At 36.1% G+C, this 14594-nt stretch overlaps 1 protein-coding gene across 1 annotated transcript in view; it reads right to left on the reverse strand.

Annotated features, from left to right (window-relative positions):
- LOC145297571 (epimerase family protein SDR39U1-like) overlaps window positions 1-14594 on the reverse strand; it is a 39442-nt gene that overhangs the window by 13520 nt on the left and 11328 nt on the right. Inside the window, exon 4 of the mRNA XM_080143587.1 lies at window positions 7869-7990. Within this exon, the coding sequence (XP_079999713.1) occupies window positions 7869-7990 (122 nt within the window). The remainder of the gene's footprint in view (window positions 1-7868; window positions 7991-14594) is intronic.

Below are 14594 nucleotides of genomic sequence, written 5' to 3' on the forward strand. Positions count from 1 at the left end.
AGATTTTTCAAAACAAAAATATATTCAAATTATAAAAAAATTGTTAAATTAACTTGCTATGTAAACAAGTAAATAAAGACTGGATATGCAAACAAAGGAAATCAAATATTTTTCAAAACAAAAACGTATAATTCAAATTATAGAAAAAGATTGTTAAATTAAATTAATTGGCTACACAAACAAATATAATAATAAATTTAAATGATAAAATTGAAAACCTGAAAATGTTATGAAATGATAAAATCATTTTTATTTACTTTATTTTTTTTTGTTGTTGTTGTTAAAGGCAAAACTTTTGCCAAGGAGAAAATTGTCCAATGTAGTTTTTCTTTTTCTTCATAATGTTATTAAGAGGTTGAGCCTCCTGAAGAGATAAAAAAAAACATCTTGTATCGGTACTGCCTGAAATCCATGTGTGTAATCATTCAGTTTAAGCACAAAATTTAAGAAATGCAGAGTCACAAATGTTAGAAAACATTTTTTATAAATTTGAATAAGAACATTTGAAAACCTGAAAATGTTATGAAATGATAAAATAATGCTATAAATTTATTTTTTGTGAGAAAACAAAATGCCGAGAATTATTTTTCTCTATTAGAGTAGATAAAGTTAGGACTTTATTTAAGTAATATACTTAATATATACTATTACTGCAAGCTTGCCTATATTGAAAATGCTTGCTTCCTGGCTAGCCAATCAAACCATCTAATATAGTTAGTCTTATTTTCTATTATATTCTAAACATAATACAGTGACATTAGCAAAGAAAAAGTCACTTATGAAAACGAACCTCCTAAATTAAAACCTTGAATAATTATCTAAACTCGAATGTAAATTAATATTAAGCCGACTTTACAAATTGATAAAAGTTAATTATTGGATTTTAATTATAAAGGTGAAGCTCCATTATTCAAACTCGAGATAGATAATGACAAACTTCCACCCATTAATATGGGAGGGGAAGATTATCATCAAAAGTATCCTGAATTGATAACTTAGCACCGGACTTACTACTTAGATATAAATAAGTCACTTGTACCCCCCCCTTTTTTTTTTAAATAGAGAGTAGATAATATAGTGGATGTGTTATCGGCAGCTCCAGTAACTCTCGCTTCTCCTTTTTTGTCCCTCAGTCCTCATTCAATGAGTGTTTTTTCTGACAAAGGGTGAAGAAAAAGCTGCTTAAAGGTCGGTAGTACTTGGTGAACAGTAATCTAAGATGTCAGAAATTTTTCTGTCTCTATGTCTGTCCTTGTGGCCATGTCACTAGTAAGGGTGCTGGAGGTAAACGTTTTGTCTGGGCTGACGTTATCCGCCTGATAGTCAGGGACCCGAACCTTGGATTAACCACTAAGGAGGCTGTCCTATCAGCAGGCGCAAAGTACTGGGACTGCTGTATTGCCATTTGGTGAGTGGATCTGGACCATGCAGTAGTCTCTGGTGGGGCCTCTCGATGCTATACTGGTGGGTAATTGTTACGGCTTTACCTTTTCGTGTGCAACAAAAAAAAAAAAAGATTCCTGTCTTTTTCTCTCTTACTTTCCCTCTCTGTACTGCTCTAACCAAATATGCCGACCTGTTCCACAAATCCCAAAACCTCAACATGAAACATCTCCAGAAAAAAAAAACTCGAATAAACCTAGAACCCAATCTTCCAACGTAGATCCCTACTACCAGGTCTCCTTCTCCAACATCAGGGGTCTACGTTCCAACCTTCCAGAGGTTGAAACCGAATTACAGGAGATGAAACTGAACATATTATTTTTAAGCGAAACTGGAATAGGGCCGACCACTTCCCTAGATGAGTTCATAATTAAAGGATACTCTAACTTAACAGCTAAATCTGACCCCCAAGATCGCCATGGGCATGGAATATGTGCCTACATTAAAGATGGCTTCCCGTGTGGTAGGGATATCTCTAGAGAAGATCCTAACTTACCCTATATGTGCTTCTGGGTTGCACTTGCTAACACCACTGCATTTATATTTGCCCTCTATCGGCCCCACAACAGCGGAGTTATTATCTTTAAGAGCATATCTGAGAAAATAGACCACATCCTGTCTGCACATCCCTCGGCTAACATCCACATCTGTGGTGACTTCAACGTCCATAACGTGGAATGGCTGACCCATTCAAATAAGACAGACGATGAGGGGAGGTTTTGTCATGATTTTGCCATTGCTTATGACCTCACTCAGATTGTTCGCGAACCCACCCGTGTGCCCGATACACCCGGTCAATATGCAAGCCTCCTAGACCTTTTTCTCTCAACTTCCCCTGAGCTATGTTCATGTTCCGTTCATTCTCCTCTAGGATCCTCCGACCACTCCGTTGTATCATTTCAGATAAAAACGAAATGTAATAAGTCACCAGATGTACCCCTCCACCGTACTGTATACCGATACTCTATGGCTGACTGGGATAGCTTCCGTACATTCATATCTGATTTACCTCTGCACTCCATGTTTAAAAAGGAAGTGTCCTCTATAGTATCAGATCTGACCAAATGGTTAATTGTAGGTATAGACCAATTCATACCATCTAAAAAATTAGTCAATGGACCAGAGGTCATCTCGTCAGCATCAGACAAGGCCAAACTATTTGCAAAGAACTTTGCAACTAATTCTACCCTATGCGACGAAGGCCATCAACTCCCCATATTTCCTCCTATAACACAGAACATGCTAGGTAACATACAAATATCCGTGCATGAGGTGGCCAAGCTAATCAAGAACCTTTATTCCAGTAAAGCAACTGGCCCTGACGGCATTCCAATTATAGTGTTAAAAAAGCTTCAACCAGAACTTGCTCCCATACTTACGAAACTGTTTAAGCGCTGCCTTAAGGAGAAGTGCTTTCTGACTCCCTGGAAGACCTCATCAGTTTGCCCTGTATTTAAGAACTCAGGTAATAAGTCATCTCCCTCTCAGTACAGACCAATTATGAGTAAGTTGCTGGAATCCATATTAAATAGAGAAATAGTCAACCACCTCAGCAGAAACAACCTTCTTAGTGACACACAATATGGTTTCCGCTCTGCAAGATCTACCGCAGATGTGCTGACGGTTATATCTCACAGGATTAGTGAATCTCTTGACAAAGGCTTCCTTTCTAGGGCAATTGCTCTTGACATATCAAAAGCGTTCGACAAGGTATGGCATAAGGGTCTACTTCACAAGATTTCCAGCTACGGTATAACTGGAAATGTTTTCTCAATCATTAAATCATTTCTCTCCGATAGGCTCATAAGAGTAGTGGTCGATGGACAAAAATCAGAGGCCTGCAGTATTAATGCTGGGCCCAACTCTCTTCCTGATCTACATCAATGACCTCCCTAAACACATACTTAAATCATTCGTTGACATCTATGCTGATGACACGACCATCTACGGCAACACATCAAAGGCTGTAAATGATAAAGTTCTCTCTGATTCTCTCTCCTCTGATCTCGAGCGCGTGATTCAGTGGGGGAAGACGTGGTTGGTTACCTTTAATGCATCTAAAACCAAACTCCTATCCTTACATCATCAACGCTCTGATCCCCATCTGGCATCAATTGGGATGGATGGCTCTCGTCTGGGAGAGGCCCCGTGTTTTGACAAGCTTCTGAGTTTGACCTTTACTCCTGATCTGAAATGGAACACGTATATCAAGTCTGTTGCCAACGTTGCTGGAAAGATGGTGGGATCCTTCTACCGCTCCAGAAGATATCTCACTACTGATGCAATTCTCTATCTATATAAAAGCCAAGTACGTCCAAGGATGGAATACTGCTGCCATATCTGGGCAGGAGCTGCTAAAAACAGCCTATCCTGCCTTGACAGAGTACAAAATAGACTTTGTGGCTTAGTGAGGGATGCCCTTTTCTCTACCCTGCAATCTCTCTCACAGAAGAGACATTGCGAGCCTATCCTTGTTTTATCGTTATTTCCATGGCAGGTGCTCGTCTGAACTCCAATCTCTGGTCCCCCCTCACCAATCTTTTATGAAAAACACCCGTCTAGCTGAATCCACTGTGAAAAATTTCCCCCACTCTTTATCTGTGCCTAAATCAAAACGTAGATTCCATGAACAAAGCTTCTTTCTTAGAACTGCACGCCTGTGGAACTCTGTTCCGTCTGCCTGCTTCCCACCTGACTACAACTTGGATGTCTTCAAGTCCAACGTTAACAAATTCCTAATGAACCGCCCCCTTAAATAAACACTTCATCAAATCTCCACACTAACGTAATGTACTTGCAATAACCCTTATCCCTGAGTGGCTTGATAAGTGGTGACCATTGCGTAAAAAAAAAAAACTGCCACAAGGTATCAAGTTGGTTGAAAATTTACAAACAGACTTTTCACACTCTTTTTTCAACAAAGTTATCAATAACTTTATCAAAATTCACTTCATCGACAAGTTCCCTGTCTATGGAGAGGATTGCCAAGTCTGTAAGCCTTGTCTAGTTCATTGTTGATCAAAGGTAGTTCTTTATGAGCTTCAGTTTCGAGAAAGAGTGCTGCTTACAGCTGGTAACATTAATAGCTCGAATAAGGAAAATGCACAGCAAGATCACGATTTTAGGGATGAAGTCCCCAGGGTGGTATCTCTGTATGAAATTTGAAAGTTCAAGAGGTCCATTGATTTTATCTTTTACTGAAGCTTTCACAAAATACTGTAATCTCTTCTTTCGGCAAAGAATTCCTCTTTTTCTATATCTTCATCAACTTCACCAAGCTGATAATTATAATTATCATCAAGCAGATTTGACAGTCTAAAAAAAGCATATTTACTTGCAAGATTGGGAACTTGCTGAAATGTGCAAGATATTTCTTCAGTCAAACTGTCTATGACAGACAGCATTTCACATCTCAACTCAGTATCAAATCCCAACGTTGCATCAGTCAATCGTTCACCATCCATTTGTTTCTTTTTGCAGACATGATGCTCCATGCTTATCCCCATTTCAGACCAGAGTTTTTTGACTTGTCTATGGCAGTGTCCACCATCTTTTCTCTATTCTGAAGAAGGCAATCTCTTAATGCCATCAGCCTGACAGAACTTTGTTGCAGATCCAGCCCTTTTGGTTGAAGATACTTCTGAGCATCATTAATTTCTGGGAGAATATTTTTCCAAAGGTTCAGAAATAAAAGAAACGGAAACAACATTGCCGAGTTGAGAATTAAAGATGCATCTGATCTTGTGGTTGCATTTTCTCCTTCTTCCGTGAGCTGTTCCATGGTAATGGCAACTTCCAATGATTTTTTTTATCACATTTACAGCGTCTGCTTGATTACTCAATCTAGTTTCCATAGCCCGCTTGATACCGGTCAACTGAATCAAGATGTCACAGCGATGTATAGATGCAGAAAAGAATGAGAATGACTGGTCCATTGTGTCAAAAAACTACAGACACTGCATATACACAAGCCAGATTTAGTGAATGGTTTGTGCCTGGCACAAATATAGCTTTTGGGTTGATTTTGGAGACGCGTTTCTGCACACTCAATTGGTGGCCTGCCATAATAGTGGCATTGTCAAATGCCTGGCAAATACAGTCACCAATCTGAATCCCAGCGTTCTTGAGTTCTCTCAAAATCAATTCAGAAATTTCCTCCATGTTTTTACCTTTTGTCTCCTCCACCTTCACTTCATTTTCGTTAATTTTTACGTAGCGCAACACCTCACTCATCTGGTCTGTGTGAGATACATGAGGAGTGCTATAAAAAATTATGCAAAAATATCAATGATTTTCTTTTTCACCTGCTTTGCCAAAGTGCTTAAAAATTCATTTTGAATTTCTGGTGAAGTAGCGATTTCTTTCCCAGGCTGAATTTTACTGAATGTTCACGGAGCACAGGGTCATACTTGGCCAATAAATTTACTAATTCTAAAAAATTCCTTGTTTTCTTGACTTCTTTCATCATAGTGCCAAGTTCTGCTTGGCAAGAAACCTGATGATGCCCAGCAATTTAACTAGGATTTCCCACCACTTCTTAGTTTCCTTCTCAATAAGATTTTGCTTTACTTTGTCAATTACTTTTCGTTCAACAAGTCGGATCTTCTAGCTCCTTCCAGTTGAGGAATGCCTGAGCATGAGATGTGCTATCGGGAGATCCTATTTATTAAAATGCAGGATAGAAGGTGATAACATACTATGAATATTAAATTAGCGCATCTATATACCAATTTAATGTTCATAGTTTGTTATCACCTTCTATCCTCCATTTTAATAAATAGGATCTTCCAATCGAATAATTCATAATCTGGAAAGTGTGACACATGTACGTACTACGTACGTTAAAAGTACTATGGTATTAATATATAGATAATAATATACAGTGCATTTACAAAAGTTTACAATACACATTTGAAACTGTCAGTTTTTGTATTTCTAGCTTCCAAATGGTAATGAAACTTTTTTATAAACATAGAAAATGTATTGAAACTAAGATAGGAACCGTGGGAAAAATAAAAAATAACAATTTAACACAACGCGAAAAGAAAACTTAGTAATTAGCAACACAAAAGTTTAAAAACATTTACAAAATAATATCTAGTATTTTGTAGCATAACCATTATTGTTGATTACATCATGCAGACGTTTTGAGTAATCTCCTATGAACTTCTTACATGTGTCTTGTGTTATTTTATTCCATTCTTCCACACAAATTCTCTCCAATTTTGGCAGATTTGAAGGTTCTTTTCTATGGACCCATAATTTAAATTGTACCCATAAATTCTCTATAGGGTTGAGATCGAAAGATGGACTAGGCCACTTTAAAACATTCACTTTATTTGAATTAAATCAATTTTGTGAGTTTTGCAGTGTGTTTTGGATCGTTATCATGTTGATAGATCCAGTCTGATTTCAATTTGAGCAACTTCACACTTTCTTTAAGGTTTTTCTCCAAGATACTCATATAAATTGCTCCATTCATTTTTCCTTTTATTATTTCCACTTTTCCTACACCTCCTGCACTAAAACAATCCCAGATCATAATGGATCCTCCTCCAAATTTTATGTGTTTTTGGAGTGCCAAACAAGTCATTTTGGTCCCATCTGACCAAAGCACGTTATGCTAAAACTCTAGAGGCTTGCTTGTATACTCATTTGCAAAATCAAGCCTAGCACGAACATGCTTTGGCTTACCTATCAGACCACGACGACTTATGACATCATGATCCTGCAAAATAATATTTTTAAAATACTTTCAATTTGCTACGCATATGTGACTTGCAAAAATCGGATTGCGAAAAGTGCAATAAGTGGTCCAGCTGACCACCACAGAATTAATCTTTTTCTAATTTTCACATATTATGCATCAGAGAGACCACTCTTTCAGATGGTATCGGTTTCGGTCTGATGCGGCCGGTGAAAGTTTTTAGCAGACATACGAACACACAAACAAACAGATGTTTGAGATTTATATAATAGATAACATTAGAAATGGCTGAAAAAAAATGACACTCTGATGAAACCTAGCTCAGTTGACCCTAAAAAAGTGAATAATTTTTTTTCCCTAATTTTATAAATCATTTATTCAGGATAACACCGATCAAGAATATACCAACTTTGTAGTTGCTTGTTTTGTACTATACAGACAGCCAGAAAACTGCCCTTTTATATAAATTATCATACAAGTTGATCATACAGTTTATGTTAGGATTACCTACTACATAGGTATAAAATTAATTTTAAAATCATCAATTTAATAAATTATAGTCTATATTAAATTATAGAAAAGAAGTTTTACAAGAAAAGGAAAATTTGATATTAGAATGACATACATTGTAACTTGAGAGGATTACAATCAAATAAAAATAGGAAAGTAAAAAAAAAAGCTTCTTGATACAAAATTGGAGAATACGTAGATTACTTACCAACAGCAGATGTGCTCACAAACACTTTTGGTGGATTATCGGCTTTTGAAATAACTTCGGCTAATGTTCGAGTTGTTTTGATTCGGCTGTCATAAAGTTCTTTTTCAAAACTTGGTCCCCATCTAATAATGATAAGAAAAATATAAAAAAATGGATTTCTTCATTTATCTGCATAATTTATTGTTGATAATATTTCCTATGAAATAATAAATTAAAATTTAATATTAAAAAAAAGGTCTCTTTGTTCTGATGTAAAAATAATTGTCATTATCAGCTAATATAATCTATATAATAAGTAAAGTCAATTTTTTTCCTTTTCCATCAGTTATTATAGGTCTGTAAACACCAACAATATATATATATATATATATATATAGAATTCTATTATGGTCATGCTTTCTGCCAAGAACTAATGCATGTTTTCAGATAATATGCATCCGTTTTACTTTTTTTCAGTCATTTCTACATTTTTTTTCCAGCTTGCCTGACACTCCTAAAATATTTTATTTTTTTGAATCCTTTGAGATGAGGCTTCATAATTTGAGTATTCATTTTTTTCTTTCTTTTTCTTTTTTGTTGGCCAAAATGTGATGAAACAACAACTATGAAGATGAGGAAAACAGTCTGCAAAAATAAATAAATAAATAAAAAATAATACTCCTAAAATAGTCATACATACAAGAAGTCGGAGTAATTTTCACTCACATGCTGAAATTTACTTCCACTGCCACCACCTTACATCAGGGAAATATTCTTCCTAGAATAAATTGTTCATTTCTTGTTATTGTCTTTTACCTATTATACTTTTATTAAGTAAACATGGGCCACTCTCTACAGTGTACACTTTCTGTTTTTACAGCATCTTGATTGTAATTCTATTCTGGAATAATCGAATAGGATTTCCAAACACTAAACAAACATTGAAATTTAAACATGGCATCTCATAATAATCCATTCGGTAATAGCAATTATTACAATGAACTGTGCTGTTTTCAATTCAGTAACGTTTCCCTTCTTTTTCACTTTCTTTTTTTTTTCTTTCCTTCATTTGCTTTCTTTTTTCAGTCTCATCTTCTTTTGTCTTAGGAAGACGGGGGGGGGAGTTGAACTTTAGTTTTGTTACATGGTATTTTGTTATTCTAGAACAGAAAAAAAAAAAAAAAGTTATTATCCATACATGGTGACAAAGACTTTCTTTTCTTAGAAGTAGGGCCATATTCACGATTATTTAAAAAGTTTTATTATTATTATTAAAATATATTCATCTTAGTTATTTTTATTAAAAATTAGTGATCTGTTGGACCGTGTAAAGAGTTGCTTCCCTTTGTCTGTGTATGGATTTGTGATGACGTACTTTTTAGGTGATCTGTATATGAGCGAGTTGATGTTTTTCTTTCTTTTCGTCTTGAAATGTAAATAAAAACAGACGTCTCTCTCTCCAGTATCCTATCTGCGTATTAAACACAAAGCATGCTTCCATGTTAATTTCCCTTTTGTTGACATTGGATTGACTTCCATAATGTGAATCCTACTTAAAACAAAGAAGGTATGTTTTATTTGATTCCTAACATTAATGATTAACCATCAAGTTGTATCAATCAGCAAGTATCTGTCTCAATTTTAAAATATAATGCTTATTGCAATCTTCTATATTCAAAAGCAGATTAATATTGGGTTTATTTTTTAGTGTGTTTATTTGCTAACTCTGCAGGAGGTTAGACACAAGGTCAACTACACATTTCCCGGCAGTGATCAGCTATAAACCAATAATAAAGTACAGCCTGGAAGAGTAGGCGTCTAGAATGGAACAGAAATATACCTTAGGCCAACAGCAACAAAGCTGCTGTCGAATTCTCTTAAGTAGACCACTAATCTGAATTTTGTTTGGTGAAAACAAACTCTAATAAAAATGAAAGAACAAAAATTTACAAAAAAGAAAAAAATTATGTACATATATATATATATATATATGTGTGTATGTATATATATATATGCTAAATAATCAGCATTAATAAAATTTTCTCCACCAATTTCATCAAACAAATTACTATTAATGACATACATTGTTTTAAAGCAGATACGCTAAGGATAATTAAAAAAATTTCTTTCTTTTATTGCTTTACCTATCCATTTCAGATCTATTTGTGTTAAAACAATCTTTATATTTATAAAAGTGAACGTGTCTGTGTGTCTGTGTACATTTCCCTATGCAATAACTGTCAATTTTAAGTCTACAGACTCGAAATTTGATATACAGGGTACTGAGATTTGGGGAAATCTTTGTAATCCGTTTTCGGCCAGAAATTTGGCTGCTAAGGGGTCAAAGTTCAACAATTTGACCTTTGAGAACTCTACCAAACTCCTCCGACAATTTTGGGTATAAACAATTGAAATTTTAGATATAGGTTCCTTGGACATGGATCTAACTTAATAACTTGATTTGAGCCCAAAACAATAAATGTTAAGGGGTCATTAATAGGAGTCAAAGTTAAAAAAAATTGACCTCTGCGATCTCTAAACATAAAAGTTTTGACATAAAGGGTATTCAGAGATAGGGCAAGCTTTTTAATCACTTTGGGTCGAAAATTTGAGCTACCAATATAAAAATGTATGTATGTTTGCATGTCTGTCTAAAACTTTCGACAGAGGCGACGGATTTTCACAAGATCAGTATCGTTTCGACCGTCTAGCCTTAATTTAAACCTACATCTCTTCTGGTTTGGCGATGGTCGTAACAGCAAAAACGTCAGTTTTTTTTCACATTCTTTTCCTCTTTCGCAGTACGGGTTCGAGCCTGCCTTCCTATTACCACTTTTTTTTTTTTTTTTGCTCAACACACACCTTCAAACACCCGGGCAACGCCGGGCACCCATGCTAGTATTTTAAATAGATGGGATGAATGTTTCAACATTTTAATTTAGTTATCTCTATATGTATCATTATATAAAAAAATTTGTATGCATGTGTGTGAATTCATTCCCTATGAACTCTGAAACGGCTGGGCCAATTATTTTTAAATTTCATACAAAGGTACTTGATGTGTCTGGGAGTGTTATTATGTAGGTTTTGTATCGGAATATGTCTGGTAAGTATCAAAAATTAATCGTCAAAAAAATTAAATTAAAGAAGAATGTCTGATTTTGATGACCAAAATTGACACTTTTATACAGCCTAACATCAGAAATGCATTTGTGAATTTTATCACTGCGCAAGCAGAAAGGACCAGTTTACAAAATCAAATATAGATTCTTTTGGAAGACAGGGACGCGTTCAAAATGAATGTTTCTTTTCAGAGCAAAATTGAATCATGATACTTAACTTTTGTATGTTTACCTTTAATTCAAGTGATTATGTGAAAATAATTTCATAAAATAAACGGTTAATTGAGGAGACAGGGGTGCGTTCGAAATGAATGTTTCTGTTTAAAGCACAATTGCGTGCGCTTCATGCAGTCCCATCCAAAGAGTTGATATCAGCTAAGATGGGGTGGGAAATGTTTTTAATCCATCTGGCTTATTCTAAAGATTACTTATATTTCCAAAATGCTTTACAACAGTTGTGGGTCTCATCAGATATATATTATTTAAATCGCTCCAGACAAGGCATGAAGCTACTTGATGTAAAGAGCTAAAAATAAAAAGTACTACTTTATGGTAAAAAAAAAACAGCAATTCTTCTCTTTTTGTCAAAAAAAAAAAAAAAACGCTCATAGAATGTGAGGACTAAAGAACAAAATAAGGGAAGTGAGAGTTATGCGGCTGCCAAAAGATATACTTTCTCCTCTCCTTATTAAATGATGCAATACACTGACACAGCTGGTAACATCACACATAACTTTTCTATATCCCATTCCTTGACACAGAGTAATGTTTCTGACCCGTCTCTCACATTGTCAGGATCAGTAAGCATCACTTCTGGACATAATTCTGACCACAGTTCCTGAGGATTGTGTAACAAATGCCCATTACCCTCTCGAAAATGCTGATCATGTTGTGATAATTGTAAACATCACCATAAACTCTTGACCCAAAGTCGAAGAGCCACTGCTTAAAATGACAAGGTCCTACAATAAGGCTGACTGGGATGTCATCAAGGATCACATCAGAGATGATCCATGGGGAAATATCTTCTCTCTTCCTGCTGAACATAGCAAAAATGAGATCACTGAATGGTTTAAAGCGACAATTGGAGCACATGTTCCCACACGTAAGTTTTATAGCAAACCCCACTCCCCAATGGTTTACTTCTACTTGCGTAGCTGCCATTGCTCAATGGCAGCATGCATACCACAGATTTATCAGACATAAATCCAATACAAATAGACAAAAGTTTATAGAAGCTAGAAGTAATTGTAAGAAGGAAATAGCCACAGCCAAGAGAGAATATACTGAAACCACCAGAAAACGCATTGAAACGCAGAAATTAGGAACTCGTGATTTCTGGAAAATCCAGTGTAGTAAATAATGGACAATCAACAATTCCCCCACTATCCAACAATCTTGAAGTTGTTTGCATGGCAACCAAGAAGGCTAATCTGCTTGCCCGTCAGTTTGCCTCCAACTCTACATTGGATCCAGCAAACCACTCTCTCCCAGATTTTTCTCTGAGGATAGAAACCACACGATGATCTGAAAATCACTCCTTCTCAAGTACATGATATCATAAAAAACCTAGACATCTCAAAAGCATGTGGACCTGATCTCATTCTGGCTGTACTATTAAAAAATGTCCCGCTGATATTGCTCCAGTTCTCTCCAAACTTTTCAACAAATGCCTTAACAAAACTTGCTTCCCTGATTGCTGGAAAACTGCTTTTGTGGTACCAGTTTACAAGAATCCTGGTGAAAGAACTGACCCATTAAATTATCACCCCATTAGCCTCCTCCCTCTTTTTAACTAAATATTCGAGTCCATAATTAACCAAGCTCTAGTACACCAGTTCACAGCAGCTAAACTTCTGCCCGACTAACAGTATGGGTTTAGGTAAGCCCGTTCTACTGCAGATATCCTAACTGTAATCTCTGAACGCATATACCATGCACTGGATAAAGCAGGGGAGGCTAGGGAAGTAGCCCTACAAATATCTAAGGCCTTTGACAGGGTATGGTACGATGGTCTTTTCATGAAAATCAGATTCTATGGTATTACTGGATGAATACATAATATAATTAAATCCTACTTAGAAGAATCCAGGTTGTCCTTAATGGTCATATGTTAATACAATGATATAAATGCGGATGTACCTCAGGGGTCGATCCTTGGACCTTTATTATTCCTGATATTCATAAATGATCTCCTTGATAAAATTGTCTCTGAGATGGGTATATTTTTGCTGATGACACCATGCTCTATAACAGACATGAGGGAAAAAAATGAGTGAATACGTATCCAAGGCAATGGCGGAAACCCTAGAAGAAGACCTCCAGTCTGAAGTGGAATGGGGATAAAAATGGATGTTCACATTCAATGCTGCCAAGACTAAGCTTCTTTCCTTTAATAATTACAAGAAACCTGCTCAACCATAATAGCCATGGCTAATGATACATTACCTGAAAATATTTCATTCAAAATCCTCGGCTTAACGTTCATGGGGAACAGATACATTAGAGGCATTGTCAAGGCTGCAAAGAAAGTGGGTTCTCTTTACTATGCTAGAAAGTTACATAGACCTGAGAGTATCCTGTACCTCTACAAGATCACCATTCTTCCATATTACTACATTTGGGCTGGTGCATCTGCTACTAGTCACTCTCTCTTAGACAGGGTTCAAAAGAGAGTCACCAATCTAATAGGTCCTGCACTAACAGCTAGACGTCAACTGCTTACTCATAGATGAAATGTTGCATCCTTCTGTCTGTTTTACAAATATTTTAATGGTAGGTGCTCTGACGGACTACAAGCCCTTGTACCCACTCGACGTAAATACCCCCGACAAACCAGACAAGGTACAAAATCCCACTCCTACACAGTAGAAATCCCTAGATGTAAGAAAGCCTTCTAATCTAATAGTTTCTTCCCTAGGACTGTTAGACTTTGGGATTTCCTGACTGTACTGACATGCAGGAGTTCAAGTGTAATGTAAACAGACATCTTGCTGCTCAAACCCCTACATAGTACCCTTGCAAATTATGTCCCAGATAGTAATCCCCTACATCAAAGTGGTACTGTGTCTAATTTGGGGTGAATATGCAATAAAAAAATCCTGGTTCACAGATATATGGTCTACTTTACATGAAGTATTAGGCAACTGAACTACAATAAATATGAAAAGACAAGCTAAATTGCTGACAATAATCAAAAGTGATCCGAAAGCTTTGTTTTCATTAGCTGCTGTATCAAGGTGTAGGGAAGAGTGCTACTCCATTCCCTGGATTACTCCATTTGCCTTTGATCCTTTCCTTATAATGCTGAGTATTTAGCAAGAGGTTATCAAGGACTATTTTTTTAAAGACTTTGGTATGACTATGATCGAGAATTGAACCCTGATCTCCTGGCCCATTAGTGAATATGGCAAGTTTTATGTATCGATTGAGTGGAATAAAAATGTTTGAAATTCTTATTTGAGGATCATTGGTGACAGGTAGAAAAATATCCACCATTATCAACAGTAGTTGCTGGTTTCTGAGTGTGGCTTAGGACTAGAGTTTGTTTGTGAGTGTGGCTTGGGATAGGGTAGGCTGCTTGTTTACGGGTGTGGCTTAGAATGAGGGTAAGTTATTGGTTTCT

This window comes from Euprymna scolopes, chromosome 18 (genome assembly GCF_053919585.1).
Source record: "Euprymna scolopes isolate OS-2025 chromosome 18, ASM5391958v1, whole genome shotgun sequence".
Classification (NCBI taxonomy): Eukaryota; Metazoa; Mollusca; class Cephalopoda; order Sepiida; family Sepiolidae; genus Euprymna; species Euprymna scolopes.